The sequence below is a fragment of the Myxocyprinus asiaticus genome, chromosome 10, assembly GCF_019703515.2.
Source record: "Myxocyprinus asiaticus isolate MX2 ecotype Aquarium Trade chromosome 10, UBuf_Myxa_2, whole genome shotgun sequence".
Classification (NCBI taxonomy): Eukaryota; Metazoa; Chordata; class Actinopteri; order Cypriniformes; family Catostomidae; genus Myxocyprinus; species Myxocyprinus asiaticus.
Window position 1 is genome coordinate 38,176,482 of NC_059353.1, and position 24,333 is coordinate 38,200,814.

A 24,333-nucleotide genomic window follows, 5' to 3' on the forward strand; every position below is an offset into this window, starting at 1 on the left:
AAAGTGTTCAGATTATATGTGAGCCTACTTATAATGAAACTGAAACATTTTTCAATACCTTTCCACAGCTGTGTGTTTTCACTGTAGTTATCAACTATTAATAAGTACTGGCATGCAGGGAGGAGGTTGGGAGGTGTGTATACTTACTTGTCTTTTGGATCTTCAAATCCCTGCAACAAAATTGACACAGAAAACACATTATTCATCATCAATGCAGAATGGATCAGGATTAGAATACTAACAAAACAGTGACCCCTTCTGGAGTAACTCAACAAAAATAGGGCAAGAAAACTTCATGGGCAATGGACTTGAGTGAATTAAAAAACATTGAAATGGAATATGCCAGGTTCAATACAAATTTAGCTCAATTGACAGCATGTGGAATAATGTTGATAACCACTCAAATTAATTTCGACTAGTTCCTCAATTTTTATTTTTTTTATTTTTTTTTAAAATCTGGGTTAGTGAGGCACTTACAAATGGAAGTGAACAGGGCCAATCCATAAACATTAAAATACTCACTGTTTTGGCCTCTCTGTAACCTCAAATTTCTTTGATCCCTTCTTTTTTTTTTAAAAGAAGGGATGAGTCAAAATAATTTTTTGTTGTCAACATTACTCCACAAATGCTGTCGAATGAGCTTAACTTGTATCGAACCTGCAATATTCTTTTAATTGAAAACATTTTGATTTTTTGATTTTTGCAAATTTCAGACATATATATTCTTTATGTTGGAGTTAAAAAAAACAAAAACATTTTCACAACACTCCATTCTAAAAGGCACCCCAACATTCCACACATAAATGTCTCTTCATTCCTTATTATCATCATATTTCCCATGACAGAACTATGACTAGTGTCAAGAGATGGGAGGGGAATATCCATGAATCATAGGAAAACATCTTAGTTTTCAACCCCTCCCCTCCAACCACTGGCTCCATTCTGGTATTTAATGCCCATAGACAATGGACTTGACTTTTAGCAATTCAATCCAAAAAAATGTATTAATTGGAATGAATGCAATCGTTTATACGCAACAGTCCTTGATGAAAAGACCTGCATTGATGGTCACAAGCATGGGATCCTAGTTTGCAGGCTTCTTAATGAGCTTAACCAGCAATGCTCCCGTGGTCAACCAGCTTCTTTAGACATGCTATGCATGTCCACTAGCTAGACCAGCACAAAACCAGTACTAACCACCATAAACCAACTTGGACCAGCATGGAAATTCATGCTGGTCTTTTCAGCAAGGGCTTCAGCATCAAAATAACAAACCCCATGGAGGCTGTTGCTTTCATACTGTACATCAAGGACAATATTTACTGCACTGAAAAGAACTGATTCAACCAACCAAACATGACTGACATTGTGTGCAAACAAGCTGAGAGCTGACTCATTAAGTATAAACAACTCGTCTATATCAAGCATGTGCCGTTTCTTTTGCACAGACTGCATTAGCAGCACCAAATTCAAATAAAGAGGCCTGATTTGTGACAACCAGCCTTCTGTGTTGGGGAGTTGAAATTCAGAGCCCACTGTGAACAAAGTAAACATAGGCTGATGAGTCATTGATTTATCATGTTGGGAGGACATGAGAAATATGGACTGGAAAACAAACAGGCTCGTGTTGCAGTGGTGCACATGTGTTCTGTCATCATTTACCTACCCTGGCATGGTACAGTAGTTGTTTTTGACATCTTTCCTATGAACAATATATCAATTGTTTTATAATTTGAAAAGTGTGTTTGCACTACATTTGCTATAAAAGCATTTGATAAATGACTACTTAATACATATCAGAAACAGCAAATATGTGGCTCAAGGAAAAGACTGAATGTTCTCATTAGACATCAAGTGACTGTTTTTAATAGTGATTTCTAAGCAATAAACATTAAAACTTGGGAGTGAAAAGTGTCCAAGGATGGGTTGCTAGGGGCATAATAATAGTCGCTAAATTTATACTCTCAAAGGAGTCAGACTCACTCCCACACACATGAATGCTTTATGAATGCACTGTACAAAGACTGTAGCCAGTATGTTGATGCATTATTGCATTTGTTTCTCTCCTTTGACTGAGCAACACCTTCTGGGCCAACACAAGCCTCTAGACAATACAACAGACAAAAACAGGTGCTGTTGTTATTATGATACCGATATTCCATTCGTCAGAATACCCCACATGTTTATCTCCCTCCATTAAAGCTTAGTGTTTGCGTAGGAGCGGACAGAGCTCAGGCAATCGTTTGCCATTCTGGGCTCCAACTGAATTATTAAGTTGATGTAATTTCTTTGACGTTAAAATTCTCTCATATCACGGTGTAATTTACACTCTGTGTCCAAATATGCATCCTTCCATACTATACTGTATGCCAAAAGCAGTATGTCAATGGAGTAGGGTGTCCAAATCCTCAGAATTAACCCAGCTTCATTACCTGCCATTCATCCTTATCTGGCCCTCCCACTAATTTTGATTAAATCGCCTCAAAGTCTGAAACATCAATTCATCAGTGAGTTTAACAATACACCAAAAGCGAGAGAAATTATGTTGTAATCAGACAAGGTTTTTAAGGTGAATATTAGATGGATGTTTTATTGAGTAAAACATACCTCCCTATCCTAAAACTTTAACCTAAACCTAACCAATAGTGCTCAAAAAGATAAATGAGAGGTGAACAAAATAGACATTCTTACCCTTAACCAACACCCAAACGTAACCGATAGTGTTTTAAAAGCAAATTCGACATTAACAGCACATTTACTGAAGCAACCACATCATATTGTGTCACTTCTATGGCACTTTTGCTTCACTTTTACTTTCATTTTGAGCTTCCTTGGCTGGGCTCGAGGCTCGGTCTCCGAGTCTAAAGTCCAACACTCTATCAGGTGAGCTACCGTAGGAAGCAAATCACATTGGAATAAGTGTGTAAATATAGGTAGGTCTGTAATACAACTGTTAAAATGTATCATTTTTCAAATGATGCGTTAGAGTAAAAGTGTTTTGATATAATAAAATAGCATGGTGTGAGTAACAGAGCGAAAATGTTTATAAAATCCTAAATAGCCATAGTACCCAGGATTTGTGTGAAAGTGAATAAAACACACAGTTATTATAGTGCCTATAGTGTTAATTTCACCAGGAAACTGCAGCAAAATGTAGAAAATGGCACGTAAACCTCAGTTTGCAAAACTGAATTTATAGTACTGTTCATTCTATGAGACTAGATTGTTTTAATCTTCAAGAGTTAAACAAGCATGTCTCATCTGTACAGGATCTTTAGTGCTCATAAAAAAGTGATAAAGAAGTGCCACTGAACCAGCACACATTCATACAGTTGTGAGTCAGCGTTCCAAACCCTGAAAATGATCAAATCAGTGTTCTATATTTTCCTATGATCATCTGCACTAATATCTGGCTCCTGCACTGGCTTCTGTGTGCAAATGCGCAATATTTGCTGAACTCATTTTTCCTTTACTGAATGGGAGGATATAATAAAAAAGGAAGAATAGACATTTTCCCTTTTAAAAAAAATTACATTTATTAAATTAAAGTTTGTATGTAAAATTACAGTTCTATATTAGATGACCATTGTTTTCTTATATGGGTTGATATTGTCAAAGATATGGGCTTCAGCAGATCTAAATGTTTTTTCTTGTTATGATTTTATTTTCAAAGTAATGCTGATCACAATCTAGGCTATTTGTTAATTGAGGGTGTGAAGTCTTGTTTGTTCTTCAGACAAATCTTTGAAAGGAACTTATGGTCAGACCTTAAAAAATAGACCTTTAATAAATTAATATACCACAGACTATTTTATAGTAAATAAACATACAGTAGTAAGAGTGTTTAACTTTGTTTTTTATGTTAACATGTTACTTACAATGAAAATGCTAGCTAAGATAAATCTGGAAAAATGTCTGGCCCCCATCAAGTTTTCATCTGGATAATCTGGCCCCAATAAGAAACTACTTGAAGAGCCCTGACCTACTACATCCGTGTGTATCCACTGGATATTTTACTATCCCCTAATGACTTGTGAGCTAAGGAGATTGTGGATTTTGAACTGGAAGTGCTGTATACAGTTGAAATCATAAGTTTACATACACTTAGGTTGAAGTCATTAAAACTCATTTTTTAACCACTCCACAGATTTCATATTAGCAAACAATAGTTTTGGCAAGTTGTTTAGGGCATCTACTTCGTGCATGACACAAGTAATTTTTCCAACAATTGTTTCCAGACAGATTGTTTCACTTTTAATTGACTATATCACAATTCTAGTGGGTCAGAACTTTACATACACCAAGTTAACTGTGCCTTTAACAAGCTTGGAAAATTCCAGAAAATGATGTCAAGCCTTTAGGCAATTAGCCAATTAGCTTCTGATAGAGGGGTGGTGGCGTAGTAGGCTAAAGCACATATCTGGTAATCAGAAGGTTGCTGGTTCAATCCCCAGAGCCACCACCATTGTGTCCTTGAGCAAGGCACTTAACTCCAGGTTGCTCCAGGGGGATTGTCCCTGTAATAAATGCACTGTAAGTCGCTTTGGATAAAAGCGTCTGCCAAATGCATAAATGTAAATGATAGCCTAATTGGAGTCAACTGGAGTTGTATCTGTGGATGTATTTTAAGGCCTATCTTCAAACTCAGTGCCTCTTTAAATGGGAAATTCAAAAGAAATCAGCCAAGTTGTGGACCTCCACAAGCCTAGATCATCCTTGGGAGCAATTTCCAAACACCTGAAGGTACCACGTTCATCTGTACAAACAATAGTACGCAAGTATAAACACCATGGGACCACGCAGACATCATACCGCTCAGGAAGCAGACACATTTTGTCTCCTAGAGATGAGCGTAGTTTGGTGCGAAAAGTGCAAATCAATCCCAGAACAACAGCAAAGGACCTTGTGAAGATGCTGGAAGAAACAGTTAGACAAGTATCTATATCCACAGTAAAACAAGTTCTATATCAAAATAACCTGAAAGGCTACGCAGCAAGAAAGAAGCCACTACTCCTAAACTGCCATAAAAAAGCCAGACTACAGTTTGCAAGTGCACATGGGGACAAAGATCTTACTTTTTGGAGAAATGTCCTCTGGTCTGATGAAACAAAAATTGAACTGTTTGGCCATAATAACCATCATTATGTGAGGCTTGCAAGCCAAAGAACACCATCCCAACTGTGAAGCATGGAGGTGGCAGCATCATGTGGCTGTGCTTTGCTGCAGGAGGGACTGGTGCACTTCACAAAATAGATGGCATCATGAGGAAGGAAATTTATGTGGATATATTAAAGACATCAGCCAGGAAGGTAAAGCTCACCGCAAATGGGTCTTCCAAATGGACAATGATCCCAAGCATGCCTCCAAAGTTGTGGCAAAATAGCTTAAGGACAACAAAGTCAAGGTATTGGAGTGGCCATCACAAAGCCCTGATCTCAATCCGAACTGAAAAAGCGTTTGCGAACAAGGAGGCCTACAAACCTGACTCAGTTACACCAGTTCTGTCTGGAGAGATGGGCCAAAATTCCAGCAATTTATTGTGAGAAGCTTGTGGAAGGCTACCCAAAACATTTGACCAAAGTTAAACAATTTAAAAGGCAATGCTACCAAATACTAACCAAGTGTATGTAAACTTTTTACCTACTGGGAATGTAATGAAAGAAATAAAAGCTGAAATAAATCATTCTCTCTACTATTATCCTGAAATTTCACATTCTTAAAATAATGTAGTGATCTTAACTGACCTAAGACAGGCAATGTTTTCTATGAATAAATGTCAGGACTTGTGAAAAACTGAGTTTAAATGTATTTGGCTAAGGTGTATGTAAACTTCTGACTTCAACTGTATATGCCAAGAAAGATATTCCTTTTGATTAAATTGTGCTTGTTTAACAAAACCAGAATAAATTATTTTCCCAGTTGTTGTTAATACGTCATACTTTTGGTTCAAAGGACAACGCCTGCATTCCCCTGTGAAATATGTCAGAGAATGTATTCATACTACTCACCTGCATACCTAAAGAACGTGCAATCTTTAAATGCATTACTGTGACTGTATGCGATTTTGGACGCAGCTACAGAGTCAACTATTAGTAAGCCATTGTAGATTGATTTCACCTAAGTGTAACACTGTGGTGCTATCAAAACATTTCTCTGCTTGTTTGAGAGGTCCATCCAGCTCGACATAGCAACACTGGCTCTACGAATAATGTGAATTTGGGGCGGAACTATCTGTTTAAACAACCAAAGCAAGACAGGGGAAATTTGGTGGAATCTGTTTATTTACTCTATGTTCAACGTCAATGTTCTTGTCATGCTAGCTGATAACTCTGAAGTGTGTCAGTTAGCCTGGATTTCAGAAGTTCTTCTTTTCACATTGCCCAAGCTGAGAATGAACAGGTGATTTAGACACAATGAGATAAAGGATATTCCCAAAGAGCAGGCACAAGAACTAATTGCAGGTTCCACTTTGCCTGATTAAATCTCTCGGGGCCTTGAGGCAATCCAGTTTTATTTAATTAAGAGTGTTATTCCCTACAGGCCCTGGAGCCCGGGAAGAGCTGTGAACTGACTGAAAAAGCAGGGATTTCACAAAGATCAGGAGGCCCTTTACATGTGGCCCTAAAGCAATGTCCTTGGGATTGTTTTGGCTTAGTTAACACATTGTATAAAGAACCTCCCCTGTCCTATGCCTTATTCTCCAACAGAAGAGGCAATGGGTTTTAGTAATGGCAATTACAGTAAATGCAAACCAACTGTTTTTCTGCATTCAGATAATGTTCTCATCCTAGAGAGTGGTTAATGCAGCCTTTTCAAAAGGGCAGATTCCTCACCATCCTCTTCATCTCCTTAGAAACCTGATTGCCACCCAGGTGATTGTAGAAGGGCCGATCGGTCCAGTGAGTGCTATTATGGGTGACTGAGTTGGTTCGCTGCCGGTTCATCTTAGCAATCATGGCCTTTTCTTCTTTCTGTTGAGGGAAACAGAAAACCAGGTAGTTTTACGGTCTGTGTGTTTTAATGTCACAGTCATTAACTAGCTTGTCTTTTGACGTCACGTTTCCCCGAATCCATCTTAATCAATCTATTGCCCAGCACCATGTGAGTCATGCTATCTCTGAGTGCTAGGTGTTTTCACTTGAAAAGGACACATATATTTAGAGAGAATAATAGCATGCTGACCCTACATGTCTCAGGTAACAGAGAGCAAAGTTGCATGACAGACTCGAAATAAACACTAAAATTAGAGATCGATGTTGATTTTTTTTAAACACCTATACGTAACGATTATTTTTATGTTTACACAAGCGATAACCGATATGCAGAACCGATTTTTTTTTTTATTCTTTACATCTTTATTTTACAGAGAAAATATTAAACAGAAAAATTTGCAAAAAAATTTATATTACAATAATAATCACATACATACTGCCTCACGAAACGCCTGCTGACAGAGCTGACATTTTTTGTTTTACGGAGAGCAGCACATCTGCAGCATATCTTGATGCAAATGACACGCAAATCTCATCAATGCTCTCATTGTCACCTGACACAAAGCTATTTTAGACACGTTATTTTGACACGAGTATTTAGCCCCAGGAAAATCTATGCGTTTATGCAAAACTTTTACTTGAACGGTGTCGCGAGATAAATTTTCAGAGAGCTGTAACAAAGTCTTTCTCGGCTTGTATAGCTGAGATACAGTCAGTCGAGTTGACAGGCGATGTCTGTAATTAAAAGTTGATTGGCTTTTTTACCTGTTAGGCGGGACTTCCTTTCTACATCCGCTTACAGTTGGCTGCCATTGGGCGTTCCAATTTCTCCCATTCATTTTAATAGAAGTGACCCATCTCTGCTAAATAATCTCTGGTTGAACGAAGATGTTGGTGAATATGGCAAGGTGTATTTTCGTCTGTTTTCCTTCAAAACCATCGTTCCTTAATCCAAACTTCCTTGGTTACAGGTCAGTTGGCTTGAATTTACTTATCGAATGAGGAGGAATAACGGTGAATTCGCTGATGTGTTCGAGATTGCTGAGGTGATCACTAATGAATACAATGCTTCGGATGCCTCTGGAGTTTATTAATATTTTTGAATGTTATCTTGGGATGCACAGCACGAGGAAGTGTTTTTTTCCTTTATATTTAGTGTATTGTGATTCAAAACGTTAAAATATGGTTATCTTTTACACACTCGTTTTTGAACTTCTACAGCCTCTTTGTAAGCAAAGACCGCGATATGCCTGTGCGTTTATGTTGTCAGTCATAAATGTCATAAATGTGTTGAGATCGGAGGTATGAGTACTTAACATTATGCCACAAATGCTGTCAATTGAGCTAAATTGTATTGAACCCGGAATATTCATTTAATCGGTTATCAGCTGTCTTTCTATCTTGCTTCTGAACATCCATCTTAATCAAGCAATTCTGTAATTTGGCAATTAAAAACAGCTCTTTGGCTCTTAAATGTTTAAGTTTAGGAGCCAATGGCTTCATAGTATTTTTTTTTATTCTGGAGTGCTGCATTGTTGAAGCTTAATAGACATGATTGTGGAAAAGAGCTACAGTACATGAAGATTCTTCAAAAAATTCCAGGAAACAAAGTAACAGCATACATAATTTCCTTTTTGGGTGAACTATCCCTTTAAAATTGAACTGATATGATTTGCTGGCAAGGACAAAAGAGGTCCTCACCCGTTTCTGGCTGCAGCCAACTATAAGGTAGGTTTCAATGTTGTGCTTCTTGAGATAGATGTTTCTCTCTCCACCAAATCCAGGTTCCACATCATAATCCCCATTTAGGTAGTTCAGGGTGGCCTTAGTGATATGGATACGCCTGAGATGATAAAAACAACTTTAATATGAATGTGTGTGCTCCTTTGGATAAAAGCATCTGCTGAATGAATAAATGTAAATGTGGCATGATATAGACAGGATGTTGGCCTGAACTCAATCACAGGAAGCTGTGTTCAGATCGGAATGGTATACTAGCTTACTAAATACTGTGCAGTATATACTGACAACAAAATAATATGTGACACAGAACACATTACGCAACAATAAATGTTTCGAACAGGACCTCATCATGTTGCATGTTTAATTTCTCGAGTGGTGTTCAGTTATCATCTTGGAAATACATGATATAATGTCTGAATAATTTTTCACACTAGAAATGGATGGTCAAGACAAGTGTATTGTTGGTTACATGTAGTAGGGTAACTAGGGTACACTAAGCATGCAGAAAATACATAGTGCAGAAATAATAGGAGTAGTTTGGAAATATAGTTAACTGCTTGGCGGTGGTGTGAAACCCACTGGGAATTGTTTAGGGAATTGTCTAAACATGTCTTGTTAATTAAAAAAAGAACACATTTTCAGATCTTAAATGTGAAGAAACACAGGACGTTTTTGCTGGGGTTTGTGTCGTGATAAAACATTGAAAAAAAAAAATCAAAAGTTCACGAACCCACCCTGCTTTGCCCCCAGCTTCCATGTGATTGGCCAAGGTGACATCGTTGGACCAGACATCAAACTGCCACTTCCTTAATCCCAGCACCCCACAGTGGACTCGCCCACTGTGTATGCCCACACGCATGTTGACGTTGACACCGGTGACTTCCCTCACCAACCTGGAGCGACAAAAAGACAGTGTTAATTCTGGGAATATTTTTTTATATTAAGCATAACAATAAAGAATTGCTACATTTTCTCAGCATGATTGATGATAAAATAATATTTCCCTGAACAGCGTTACTAGACAGAATTACTTTGAAAGCTGTTAACACACAAACTATAGGGGAGCATGTAGAGGAGTTACTTAAGCAGTCTTCTAGTCCAGTACAAATGAGAAAGTGATAAAACCAATATGTCTAATTATATTAAAGGATATCTGCTTTCGAATGAAATGAGAAGAAAGTGTCTATAAAGGTAAGCTGAATTACTGGGGAATATGGGAATGGTTTACATTTTAAATGAAAATATAAACAAGAATGAGTATACAAAAAAATAAATAAATGTAATAATGAACTATAATGAATAATTTCTTGCAATATTTCACTGCACATTATTCATATTTTCTAAGATATTCAGAAACCATCCAGGAACACATTTCATATTTTGAATATTTTTTTAAATATATAAAACATTTAACAATTATTGACATAAAAACTACCAAAATTTTACAAAAACACTGATGACTGGACTAAACAAACTAAGACATTAGTATGCCACATTCTACAGAGCCCCTTAGAGGACAGGGCGGGAATAATTTTTCTGAATTAGTTTTGCGTGCCTTCACAATAAGTTTTGCGTTCCCTTGCAATACGTTTTGTGCTGCTCGCAATAGTTTTGCGTTCCTTTGCAATAAATTTACCATGGTTTTACTATATTAACCATATTTTAACCTTGATATTCACAGTAATACCATAGTAATAATACATGAAAACGAAAACTATGGTAATTAAAATCATAATTTTGTGATTATGGTTTTACTACAATATTTGCAGTAAAACCATAGTAACCACAAGAATTACCAGGGTTAATCTATAGTAAAAACATGGTTACTATATGGATACAGTATACTGTATTAAAACCATTGTTTCCACCAAAAAAAATAAAAAAATAAAAAAAATGGTTACTTTTCATAGTTACTATATTACTATAGTAAAACCATGGTTTCCATCCAAAAAAATAAAAATAAAATAAAAATAAAAATTTGCCTACAACAGTCATGTTACTACAATGTTACTATATGATTATTGGCAAAAACTATGGTTACTACAGTCTACAATATTATTTTTGTAAAACCAGTTAAACTATGGTGTTTGTATAATAAAACCATAACAACCATAATTTTTATTACCATAGTTTTCGATTTCCTGTATTATCACTATGGTTTAACTACAAATTAAACTACTGCGAGGGAACGCAAAACTATTGCGAGGGAATGCAAACTATTGCGAGGGCACGCTAAACTTATTATGAGGGAATGCAAACTATTACAAGGGAATGCAAACTATTATGGTGGAACGCAAACTATTATGAGGGAACGCAAACTATTACAAGGGCACACAAAACTTATTACGAGGGAACGCAAACTATTACGAGAGCACACAAAACTTATTACAAGGAAACGCAAACTATTATGAGAGCACACAAAACTCATTACAAGGGAACGCAAACTATTACGAGAGCACACAAAACTTATTACAAGGAAACGCAAACTATTACGAGAGCACACAAAACTCATTACGAGGGAACGCAAACTATTACGAGAGCACACAAAACTCATTACGAGGGAACGCAAACTATTACGAGAACACAAAACTTATTACGAGGGAACGCAAACTATTACGAGGAAACGCAATCTATTACGAGGGAATGCAAACTATTACGAGGGCACACAAAATGTATTACGAGGGAACGCAAACTATTACGGAGGAACGCAAACTATTACGAGGGAACGCAAACTAATACGAGGGCAAACAAAACTTATTACGAGGGAATGCAAACTATTATGATGGAACGCAAACTATTTCAGAAGAATAATTCCCACCCTGTCCTCGGGGCTCCATAATATTCCAACCATCAAGGTTGCAGGGAAATATGAAATGTTGCCCCCTCTTTGCCATTTCCCCATGCAGTCTTTGTAAGTTTGAGGTATTCTACCTTCTTCTGTACACTTTTAGTAATTCATGGCTAATCTTTAGCCATACATCTTTAGTTGGACCAGATAATGAATGAAAATAATGTTTTAAAAGCATCCCATGTGGATACCTCATGAAGTTGGTTGAGAGAATGCTTAGAGTGTGCAGAGCTGTTTGGCTACTTTGAAGAAGCTTACATATAAGTTTTCATTTGTTTAAACATTTTCAGTGACTATATGCCGTACTTCCAATTCCTCCAATTGTGCTATTTTGTTAAGATTCAACAAGTCTGCACATTGTGAACCTGATGATACACAGCAAACAAGCCATCAAATCCCTTTGAACACTGAAGTGTGACAGGCAAGTGCTTTCTTCCTGTGGAAAAATGCTCTCTTCCTGTGTGATGGGGCACTGGAGCGGTTGGCTGTGGCCCAGAGAAACACAGACACATACTAACTGGAGCAGAAAGCTAGTCAACACCACTCCTGCCTTAAACAACTGCTCACAGGTATTCAACATTTCGGAAGTCAGTCATTTGGACACGTCCACTGGCAGATACACACATGCAAGACAAATAACAAATAAGCCATTTAAGGGATGATTCTCTGACCTGACCAATTAACCCACAGAGGGCATTTCACAGTTAGAAGTTCATGCTGATACACAACCTAGTCAAGATTAGTACATGTAAATCCAAATAGGTGTTCTTTCAAAGCCTTACCATGAACCTTCATACTGCCCAGCTATAGATCTGGATTCACCGCAATGTGAATGTAAGGGTTGGGAAAGTTTCTGTATGTAAGTATTGGCTCCCTTTCAGTTCATGAACTGGAATTTGAACTGAACCACACCCCACTGGATGTTAAATTTGAATTTGAATATGAATTACAGAAAGAGGCATTCCTTGAATTGCAATTCAAAGAAATTCAACAGTACAACAGTAAGTATTTTTTCCTCAACAAATTAAACATATTTCTCTAAACTAAGTTTGATACTTTCAAAACAATTAACACAGCCATCAAAACATATTTTAATTTTGCCCTACAGCACCAAAACATACTTAATAAATAATATTTTAATATAATGACATCAAAGTAATATATTAAGAAAATTCTGACAACTAAAAACGAAATGCTTTTCATTTCGGTTCGTTCTGAGCAGAAACTTTATTTTTTCATTCCGGTTCCAGTGCTCCGTTGCCACCTTTCCAATTAGGTAACCATTTAGAATTAAATTAAAGAATGGATAATAACCCGGCAGAATCAAATCTGTATCAATGCATCATTTCTAACAATAATTTAGTGAAGACTTGGAAACAACTGAAAAATATATTTTTCCATGTATCTGGATCAACCGTACAGAGTAGTTATGTATAGTTGTCTAAAGATCTTCAGTATGTCACAAAAAGCTACATCCACAATGACCATTAAGGCAAAGAAATGTGTGATGCATTTAAACTTTGGTTTCAAGAAAAAAAAAAAAAAAAATGTTTTATATACCTATATCTATATATATCTATATCTATATCTATATATATATATATATATATATATATATATATATATATATAAAAAAAAATCTTTTTTTTTTTTTTTTTTTCAAAAAAGGCACAAAAGCCATCATCTTCCTTTCTGATAATCAGATGTACTGTAATACTCACGAGATGGCTTCAATCATGTCCACTCCCATCTCAACGCAGCAGTGCGCATGGTCAGCTCGGGCCTCTGGCAGTCCAGACACACAGTAGTAGCAGTCGCCCAGGATCTTTATGCGTAGACAGTGATTCTCCTGCAGACGCACAGCGTAGAGAGAGAGGCCAGAGAGTGTAAGAGTGACTCGCTCTAGGGATCACCAGAGATAGATGATAATGCCAGGCACTAGGTAAACAGGCAATGAGTCCAAAATTGGGCCTAACACCTTGCAAAACAATCAATTATTATGTAGTATATATTAGACATTTTTTTAAATTTTCTTTGTATTTATAACATATAAATATATCCTGTTATCCTAAAACATTATATACTGCACAAAACATTATGATATCCCATAAGAAGACAGTATTACACATACAGTTTAGCTTTTTATCCAATAAAAAAACCCTTTTATCAACAATCGCATACCGCAAATTTTTTTCCTTTTAAGGGTGTGGATTTTCACAGGGATTTATATGATTTATGAAAACAAAAACTACAAACCTAATTGTTCCCAAATGGTTTAGAGAGGTCAAGGTTTAATCTCCGTCTGCACTGTATTTATTTATGTAATATGCTTGGCATCCCATTTTCATGAAATCAAAAATGCAAGCCAGTTTGTCATTACATTTTGCTTGGATAACTTAATCTCAAGGATAGCTATCACTCTTTGATTTAAAGAGTGCGTAACACCGTATAAGCAGAAAGCCCATCAGAAGTGATCTGTATCAGGGCTAATGGATCAGTTTAAAGGGACAGTCCACCCAAAAATAAAAAAATGCTGTCATCATTTACTTACCCCCATAAGTTTGTTCCAAACCTATTTGACGTTCTTTCTTCCATTATGGACTAACAGCCTCAGTCACCATACACTTTCATTGCATCTTTTTTCTATACAATGAAAATTAATAGTGAATAGTCATTCCGTAACATTCTGCCTAACATCTCAGTTCCACAAAAGAAAAAGTTATGCAGGTTTGGAAAGGAACATGAGGTTGATTAAATAATGACAGTATTTTAACCTTTTAATATTAAGTGTTGTTATTAGAGTACTATAGGTGACTCAGATAGTAAGTCATCATGAAATTGATAGAGAAACCAGTGGAGAGCAGATGAGTATACCTTGCCCTCAGGCTGGGCACAGGACTCACTGTCTTATGACAGCCACCTGAATGTCACCCCAGCACATGCCTCGATTTATCCCGCAGCCCATACAACAACCTCTATTGTTGATCAACAGGGTGGAAGAGCGCACGCAAAATGTTTTGTCTTTCCGCCCGAAGGTTTTGGGAAGTGTGCAAGCATCTGAACAGACACCAGATGGTTTTCTCTTTGAGTGGCATCTCTCTGCTGTAGCAGAGGATGTGCACACTCACATGGTGACTTTGCTGCGATGAGTCACCACCCCTGGTGGAGATAAAGAGGAGATGGGCTGGAATAACAGATCAGTGTGCAAAGCATGATCGTGAACACTCTTTCGACAGGAAGGGGGTCTGTCTATTCCTGTCAGCTGTACTCTGAGTGGTATGCAATACAGAATTAATATGATTCCATCTCAGTCTTACACCGTATTTCGCCCAAAAAACAGTCATTTGGCAGAGGGTGCAAGCTGTTTTGCGCACACTTACGGCGGCCAGTTTGTCAAATCGTGCGAAGAGCTCGTTGAGGGTCATCACTAACTCCTGGGCAGTGCACTGGGAAGCAAGACTGGTGAAACCCTCGATGTCAGCAAAGAGAATACTGTGGAGAGAGAGGCAGAAACAAAAGGAAGAGTTAGTGATGCATGTGGTTTGTGTATTATGCATCATCAATCCTAGCGTTAATCCATGGTATATACTCCTGTTAAAGCCATTAGACTGCATTATAAAAATAAAAATAAATAGTTTAATGGAGGAATTCCTGGTGAATAACTACACTACCCGTGGATCTGGAAGACAAAAATCCACTAATCAGAGAATCGCGACAATAGAGTCCTGCAGTCCATGACGCACAATAAATGACGCAATTGAGTTATATACAAATAAATAAGTGATTTGAGAGTATCTAATTATTTTGCAATAAACTTTAAATATATTGTTTCTAAAATTAAATTCAACGGTGACACTTACAATAAGGTTCCATTCATTAACATTCGTAATGCAATGGGTATCATGAACTAACAATGAACAATATATTTTTACAGCATTTATTCATCTTGGTTAATGTTAGTTTATAAAAATACAAGTGTTCATTGTTAGTTCATAGTGCATTAACTAATGTTAACAAATATAACATTTGATTTTAAAAATGTATTAATAAATGTTGAAATTAACCAAGTTCACGTTAACTGATGTTGTTAATGTTAACAAATGGAACCATATTGTAAAGTGTTACCAATTCAACTACTTAAAATCAATATTTTTACATATTTCCATAGTTTTTAATTCGATTACATCATTCACAATGCATTTTGGGACTGTCAAAAGTCTTGCACCTTTGTCTTTGTCCAATTTTCAAATACTTATTTGCTTCAAAATAAAGTTTGTCATTTTGTGATTCACCACAGTACTGGTTGGTTTGGTTCATAGCTCAGGCCCTCATACCCACCGATCAGTGTGGTGCACATTCACCAACAGTACTGTATATTACAGGGTTACCACGGTTACCTGACTGACGAATGAAACCATCGCCCACAGCTATTCATTTCAATTGACCATTTGAAAGGCAGACTTTACATAGACACAATATCAGCTAACTAATGTGTTACCAGCTTCACAGCTTCATTTCCATGCCTATGACACAGTAAACCGGTGTACACGGGAGTTTGTTTTCTATAGCAAGAGAAGACATTCATATTAAGAGAACGATGAGCCTATAGAGACAATAAAGTGAATAAAGCATGATATTCTCCTGTGGGAGCCCAGTAATAGATATGGCTCTTCTTTGTTGTGCACCTCGGATAAAAGACAAAACAAAACCTCATGAGCTGTAATGACTTTTCCTATTCAGTGTTAATCTGTGGAGCATTCACCAAATGTTGCCATTGATCAAGCTTTATTACAAACAGCTCAGGGCTGGTCTTACACTCAAGCAAGCATGACAACAGCAGGGAGACGGCAAGGTTTGATTGAAACTGAAAACTGGGGACAGTGTGACCTCTCTGTTCAGACTCAATGTCTCAGTCTCGAAGATGATTTCCAGAAATGTTTAAAAGGGGCCCAGAGGGCAGGCTCTTCTCACACAATGGTACTGCTAAAGAGTCAGCTCATGTAATGGTTGCCACTCCCTTTTAAGAGGCTGCTTTGATGCCAGAGAAGGCGTATGTTCTTGATCCCACTGCTTTAAAAAATAGTTCACCTAAAAATGAAAATTCTGTCATTATTTATTCATACTCATGCTGTTCCAAACTCGTATGCTTTTCCACCCCAATGCACTGATTAATAAACCGTCGATGGGTAAGGACCTGTAAATGCTTAAACTGTGTTCTTTTATCAGGGTAAGGTCATAAACGCTTTAAGCAATAAACGATATTTCGTGTTGCATGTAAATACTTTACCGGCTTAACAAATGTGTGCAAGTCCTGCACGCATGCCCATTTACATTTTAATATCAAGAGCAGAGAATAATCCAATGATTTCAAATCTCATGTAAAGGTGTGTTTCTTACGTTGCCGTTTTTGAATAAGCTGATTTTTTTGACAGTGATCAGCTTTTTGGTGTGCATGTAAACACACTAAGTGATGCGCTATTTTTTAATATGGACTAGGACGCGAGCTAGCTATAACATCAATTCTGGACGTTTCCGATAATCTGTCATGAGCACAGATTGGTCATTAGATGAAGAGCCATATGTGTCTTTGGTAGGGAGGCTTGGCATCATTGGACATCATCACTGGAAAAAGGTCCACATCTCGGTCACCTCGACATATGCAGATTATCAGCAGAGTGTACAAAATATTTTTTCGAGAGACAAAAAGCATGATAACTTAAATGAATACATTTGACCATAATGCTAGATCAATAATCCTTCCATAAAAAAAATACAATAAAAAAAATTTTCACCAGTTTATAATTCATTCACCCTCTTGTCATTCTAAACCTGTATTCTGTTATTATTTATGTGGAACAAGAAAAGATAATTTTTTGTCCTTCACACAGCTCAACGACAACTTATAGTGACCAGTCAAGCTCCAAAAAGGACAACAAAACCCTAAAAGTAGTCCTTATGACTTATTTGTGCTGTATTCCAAGTCTTCTGAAGTCATACGATAGACTTTGTGAGGAACCGATAAAAATTATATCCATTATTAAATAAATGTTCCATGTTCAATACAAGTTAAGCTCAATCGACAGCACGTGGCATAATGTTGATTCCCATAAAAAATAATTTTGACTTAGGCACTTACAATGGAATTGAATGGGGCCAGATCATCATTAAAAATACACACCGTCTCAAAAGTATAGCCACTAGATGTAAACATTATACGTGTACATTATACATACACATGATTTAGAGTTTGCATTTATTGGCGTACTCACTCAAAAATAAAAAGTATAGATAGCCTACAGCATACAAATGCCACTAAGGCTGAATTCTAACCCTCCCTTACACTAAAACCCTTATATTAGTCATAGATCAGAGGTTTATATATAGCTGACGATTCTAATAGAGTTGCTTTATATCAAAGCTCAAATAAATAGCCTCCCCTGGGTGGGTGGATTAAGGTTAGTTGATTGTGAAAGAGCAAGAGAGTGCAGTGCTCTCTGAAGGCAGGCAGGCCTGAAGCTGGTTGTGCTGCTGGAAGCATCTCAGGCGGATCTTTAAAGCTTATTGAATCATTAGCTCAAGGGTGACTCATAGGCTCCCTACCGCCTGGACCGAAAAAGTCGCTGCAGTGTGGCGCAATGGCAGGGCTGCTCTCTAAAGAGAATCCAAACACATTATGGGCTCCGTAGTATTTCTGCTGGCCATTACAAACACACTCTAGGTCCTTTATTAGGTGCTAGTAATCTTGGGCTTTTAAGCATGTAAACATGAGGCAAAGTATGAAATGAAACCCAGTTTGGCCCTACAGGAAAGACTACCAACATTGTCAGCACTTTGGAGACCAGTAATGCCAGTCTTTAAAAAAAAGCTCTGGTTAAAATGTGTCCCGTTACAATGTTTAAAGTCAGCATGAAACTGCATTTACAACCCATTTTAACTCTACAATGAAACAGGATTTTCAACAAGAAATAGTAGTAGTACAGGACTTGATTTTACCCATAAGGAATGGATGGGATTGTGAAGAGAGTCCATTCTAATGACAGTTTGCTACAACAATATTTAAATAGCTCTTTGGCCATTGGTTAACATTATCCAATAGTCCGCACAGTCTAGGTGGCATCAGTGGAAAAGGAATGTTGCTTCAAAGACAGAGCAAGTTCTTTAAATTTTGATGAAAGATTATGAAGACAATACAATAGCTTTGTGTGACAAACAGGCCAACATTTTTGTTGTTATTTGCTGAAAAACTTGCACTTCTGCAGCAGAAAAGGTTTTCAGTATATACTGTAACAACTTACATTTCAATCTATTTGTCACACAAAGCAACTGTATGCCTACTCTTTTTGAATTCCACGTACTTGTAATACAGTGCAAAATTCATATGAGTTACTTCTATGAAATTTTGATGGTGAAAAAACAAATTATTTATTTATTATTATTGTTTGTTTGTTTTTTGGATCTCAACAGCCCAGATACATTTTTATTATATGGAATAAAGTCACCAGCACATTGTTCAACATTTCACCTTTTGTGTTCCACTGGAAAAAAAAGGTCCAGAATTGAAATGACATGATGACATCATTTTCATTTTTGGGCAAACTATTGCTTAAAAAAAAGTAAATAATGTAGGGTTAATTTTGATTTCTCAAGTTGACTTTAATTTTGTTTGTGTCTAACCTTTGTGGTGCATCATAATTAGGATTTTATGATGCATTGTTAAATATTGTATATGCATTATTCTCATAGAAGCTGGTGAGATACGAATTGAGTTGAAATGTTTTTTTTTTATTGTGTCACTGGGAACAAAACAATAGTTCTTGGCCAATGTTAATGGCTTTGTGGTGACAGAAACCCTAAGGTCAAATGTAGCTGCCTAATCCAATGTAGTTTAAATCACACTGTGCTGACAGGAAAATGATAAAAAAAAAAATATGACAGGATGTGAATAACATTTCAATAAGCGGAGAGTGTACTGGGTCAGCAATAGTCTGCTGAGGGACAACAGCAGGACAACCGTTCCAGCCAAATACAAAAAGCCCCAGGAATGTTCCACAAAGTCACACGTCCTGCTTATATAACATGACCCTCTAAATCCATCAGGAGTCACCACTTGGCCATTATCAAAGTTGCTGCTTAGAGGTCTAACCACCTCACCTCTAACCTGGGAGTCACGACCCCACCACAGTAACCCAGAGCTCATTTAGAGGTTTCTTAAAGACCCTCACCAAAGACACACTAGGCTTTGAGCATGTAAAATTAACTCGGACATCGCAACAGACAGGATATGATGTCACGCTAGAGGGCTTCTGGGTTTAATACATAATAAATCACAAGTAACAAATATATTTATATTCAAAATCTGAAAATATACTTTCCTGGAAGTGAATGGAGAGTTCTTTTCTTTAAAAATGATTTCACTCATAGCCTCTATAAAAATCTTTCCTATCTGTGTGAAAAAATTACTTTTGACTTTACACCTTTAAATTCTCAGTTTCTCTGACTAAATTATAGGTTTTCAGAAAACTGGTTGTGATCAAAACAAAGGCATGCAACAGTTTGGATGCGCATAATAATTTTCCAAATGGAAATCAAAAAAATCTCCCCTGTCAGAACACAACTAGCTAAAATTAGAATAAAATTAGAATAAAAAAAGAATATCTGGCCACCATTCCCTTGCATTGTGAGGACCTACAAAGCTGAGATATTCTTCTAAAAATCTTCATTTGTGTTCAGCAGAAGAAAAAAATCAAACACATCTGGGTGAGTTAATAATGAGAGAATTAACTTTAACACATTAATAATAACCTAAATGTCCACAGATGCATGGTAATTCTGTGTAATTCATATTTACACATATATTTTGATTTCATTTGTATGCAGTGAGCAGAAAGCAGAATGTTCCAGCTGTTCAACACCTTTTTTTTTTCCTCTCCCCTTTTCTCCCCAATTTGGAATGCCCAATTCCCAATGCGCTCTAAGTCCTCGCGGTGGAGTAGTGACTCGCCTCAATCTGGGTGGTGGAGGACGAATCTCAGTTGCCTCCGTGTCTAAAATCATCAATCTGCGCATCTTATCACGTGGCTTGTTGAGCGCGTTACCGCGGAGACGTAGCGCGTGTGGAGGCCCACGCTATTCTCCGCGGCATCCACGCTCAACTCGCACGCGCCCCATTGAGAGCAAGAACCACACATTATAGTGACCACGAGGAGGTTACCCTATGTCACTCTACCCTCCCTATCAACCGGGCCAATTTGGTTGCTTAGGAGACCTGGCTGGAGTCACTCAGCATGCCCTGGATTCAAACTCGCGACTCCAGGGGTGGTAGTCAACGTCAATACTCGCTGAGCTACCCAGGCCCCCAACACTTACGATTCTTATAAAAAATATGCATGCATGTACACACAAATTATGATATAATTCATGTCCAATAATGTTTGAAGGTACTGTAGAAGATGAATAAACCAGATTTGCTCATCATCCTACAACTGGTAGGTTTCCTTCAAGAGCAAAGATTTAAACACAGATGCTGTTACATAACTGTCCTCAGCAATTAAAACACTGGGTCCTCTAGTATCAGACCTATCAATATTCCAATTAGCAAGATGGAAAGCAAAGCAAATCGCTTGAATGCACACTTAAATTCACACATAATTCCTCTGACCTTTGGGACTGGTTGGTATGGGACAAGCAAAAAAACAGAACCTCCAACCACAAACAACAACCCAGAGAGGCAGGAGTCAAGCTGCCTACCGGACCAACCATGACTAATAACTGACCAGCTGATGCCTTCACAAACAAACATGGCAAGAGATTTCTTAAAATAGTAAGCTTTAACCTGATTGGCAGGATTTGCAATATTTTCGGGAGTCAGTGGTGCAAAGGTGTGGAATACTTAAAGATCCCATGAAATCAAAAAGGACTTTTGCGGCTTTTTGTGCACGTCTTTTAGTTTTTAGGCCATATATGCTACTGTTCACCTTAAAGTTATCCAAGTGAACTTTTAGGAGATACACTGATGAGCCAAAACATTATGACCACCTGATTAATATGCTGTTGTTCCTCCAAAACAGCACCGACTGCCTAGGCATGGACTCTACAAGACCCCTGAAGTTGTCCTGTGGTATCTGGCACCAAGACATTAGCAGCAGATCCTTCAAGTCCTGTTAGTTGCGACGTGGAGCCGCCGTGGATCGTACTTGTTCATCCAGCACATTCTACAGATGCTCAACCGGATTGAGATCTGGGAAATTTGGAGGCCAAGGCAACACCTTGAACTCTTCATCATGTTCCTCAAACCATTCCTGAACAATGTTTGCAGTGTGGCAGGGCACATTATCCTGCTGAAAAAGGCCACTGCAATCAGGGAATACCATTGCCATGAAGGGGTATACCTGGTTTGCAACAATGTTTAGGTAGGTGGCACATGTCAAATTGACATCCACATGAATGGCCGGACCTACAGTTTCCCAGCAGAACATTGCCCAGGGCATCACGCTCCCTCCACCGGCTTGTCATCTTCCCACAGTGCATCCTGGTGCAGTCACTTCCCCTGGTAAATGGTGCACACGTGCACGGCTATCCACATGATGTAAAAGAAAACTGGACTCATCGGACCAGGTGACCTTCTTCCACTGCTCCAAGGTCCAGTTCCGATGCTTGCGTGCCCATTGTAGGAGCTTATGATGGTGTACAGGGGTGATCAAGGGCACTCTGACCAATCTGCAGCTACACAGCCCCATACGCAACAGGGTGCGATGCACTGAGTGTTGTGACACATTCCTCCCGAAACCATCATTAAAATTTTCTGTGACTTGTTCCACAATAGACCTTCTGTTGGTTCAGAACAGACGGGATAGCCTTCATTGCCCTCGCGCATCGATAAGACTTGGGCACCCAACTCCCTGTCACCGGTTTGTGGTCTGTCCCTCCTCGGACCATTGTCGGTAGATACTCGCCACTGCTGACAGGGAGCACCCCACAAGCCTTGCCACTTCAGAAATGCTCTGACCTAGTCATCTGGTCATAATAATTTGGCCCTTATCAAAGTCGCTCAGGTCTTTACTCCAGCCCATTTCTCCTGCACTCAACATGTTGACTACAAGAACTGATTGTTCACTTACCATGTAATCTACCCAGACCTTGACATGTGGCTTTGTTAGGAGATGATCAACGTTATTCGCGTCACCTGTGAGAGGTCATTATGTTTTGTCTCATCGGTGTATATGCACATCTAAAATGTACAGTCTTTCTCTTCCTTTCTCTTCTCTTGCACTCTGAGGCTTATACAAACTTTTGCCCAATCAAATGCTGTCTAGAGTGAGAATGTCCCTCACCCGAAAACCACCTGCTTCTGACTAGCAATTTCAAGTAGTAAATCATGGCTCATGGCTGTGACGTAAACTAAAGCCTATTTGTCTTACCTACCGTTTATTTAGCACTGATGAAGGGGTGATTCCGAAAATGTTTTGCTGCTGACTTGGCACTTTTTGAAAAATGTTTGCTCAATTGAGGCATCTGTAGTAATAAATTGATGTGAGTTTTTTCTTATTTTGAGTGCGGACTCATTATTTTTTCACTCCTGCATGTTTTTGTGTCTACGCACCTGGACAATTGGATTATAATATTTTTGAAACTTGGACTGGTGTTTGGTGAAGCATTGTTTGTTACATTACCATTTCAGTAGGAAATATGTCAACACAAAAAAGCAAACTATGCTCATCAAGCCATTTCATCTGGACTTCAAAAAGCAGGGGGGTCTTTAACCTTGCCATAGCTCACTAGTGCTTTATCCAACTTCTGCCCTGTCAAACTGTTTTTATTTTTCTCAGGTTAACCTTTACTACTCCAGATTTAGAACTATTCACCATGGATAGTCAGCCTTCATCACATGGATACTCAAGTCCTGCTCTTTGCCATCGACCTGAGACCCACATGCCTGTTTCAACTCTGACAGCATTGGGGCATTAGAAGCGAACTCTTAGAGTTTATAAGATTATTGCTGCTGTATATTTAAAGCTGAAGTACAGATCAAAGACGAATGGCCTACAACTCCTGTTCGGTTGTTGAGCCTCATGAGATGTAATAGCAGACTACAGTGCGGCCTTTTGTGTTTGCGAGGATCCTAATTGGTCTGGTGCAGTGGAAATCAACACATATTCAGTCTGTAAATGCTCAGAAATGCTGTCTGGCACATGGATGGTCAAGTTGGAGAAAGAGATGGACAATTGCTTTCCTTTCTAAAACCACAAGAGGGAGTAATATGTAATGCTTGTTAATTTGAACTGTTTCAAAACCTAGTGAGCTACCTACCTAGCATTATAAAGGTATCATACAGTAGGTGTGCCCCCGACGCAAAGGCTGTTCTGAAAAGGTAGGTATTTATAATGCATAATTATGCTGCTTTCCGAGCATATTAGTGTATTGCGCTGTTAGCTTAGCAACATGTTTACGTCAAACTCTTTGTAAGCTGAGTTGCAACCTATGTAGAGGGTTCCAAATCAGTCACTTGTGTGGTTTCATTTGTTATCTGATTAGAAATTGACTACTTACTACATTTTTTTGTGTGCTATGCATTTAAATGTTCATTAAAATATTGCGTTGTTAGCTTAGCAACAATGCTAATGCCAAACACTTTGTAAGTGGAGTTGCAACCCATGTACAGGGTTCCAAATCAGTCACTTGTGTGGTTTCATTTCTGTTAGGATGCTAGGTCGTTTACACAGAACCTGTTCTTGCATTAAAAAAGCTGGACGC

General features: G+C 38.0%; 1 protein-coding gene across 2 annotated transcripts in view; it reads right to left on the bottom strand.

Annotated features, from left to right (window-relative positions):
- The window catches only part of LOC127446873 (adenylate cyclase type 5-like), a 96,065-nt gene that overhangs the window by 20,105 nt on the left and 51,627 nt on the right, over window positions 1-24,333 (bottom strand). For both annotated transcript variants that reach the window (XM_051708175.1, XM_051708174.1), the window contains exons 4-9: window positions 14,964-15,075; window positions 13,305-13,432; window positions 9,470-9,628; window positions 8,694-8,835; window positions 6,834-6,971; window positions 148-170 (exon numbers count right to left, since the gene is read on the bottom strand). In XM_051708175.1, coding sequence (XP_051564135.1) covers window positions 148-170; window positions 6,834-6,971; window positions 8,694-8,835; window positions 9,470-9,628; window positions 13,305-13,432; window positions 14,964-15,075 — 702 coding nt within the window. The remainder of the gene's footprint in view (window positions 1-147; window positions 171-6,833; window positions 6,972-8,693; window positions 8,836-9,469; window positions 9,629-13,304; window positions 13,433-14,963; window positions 15,076-24,333) is intronic.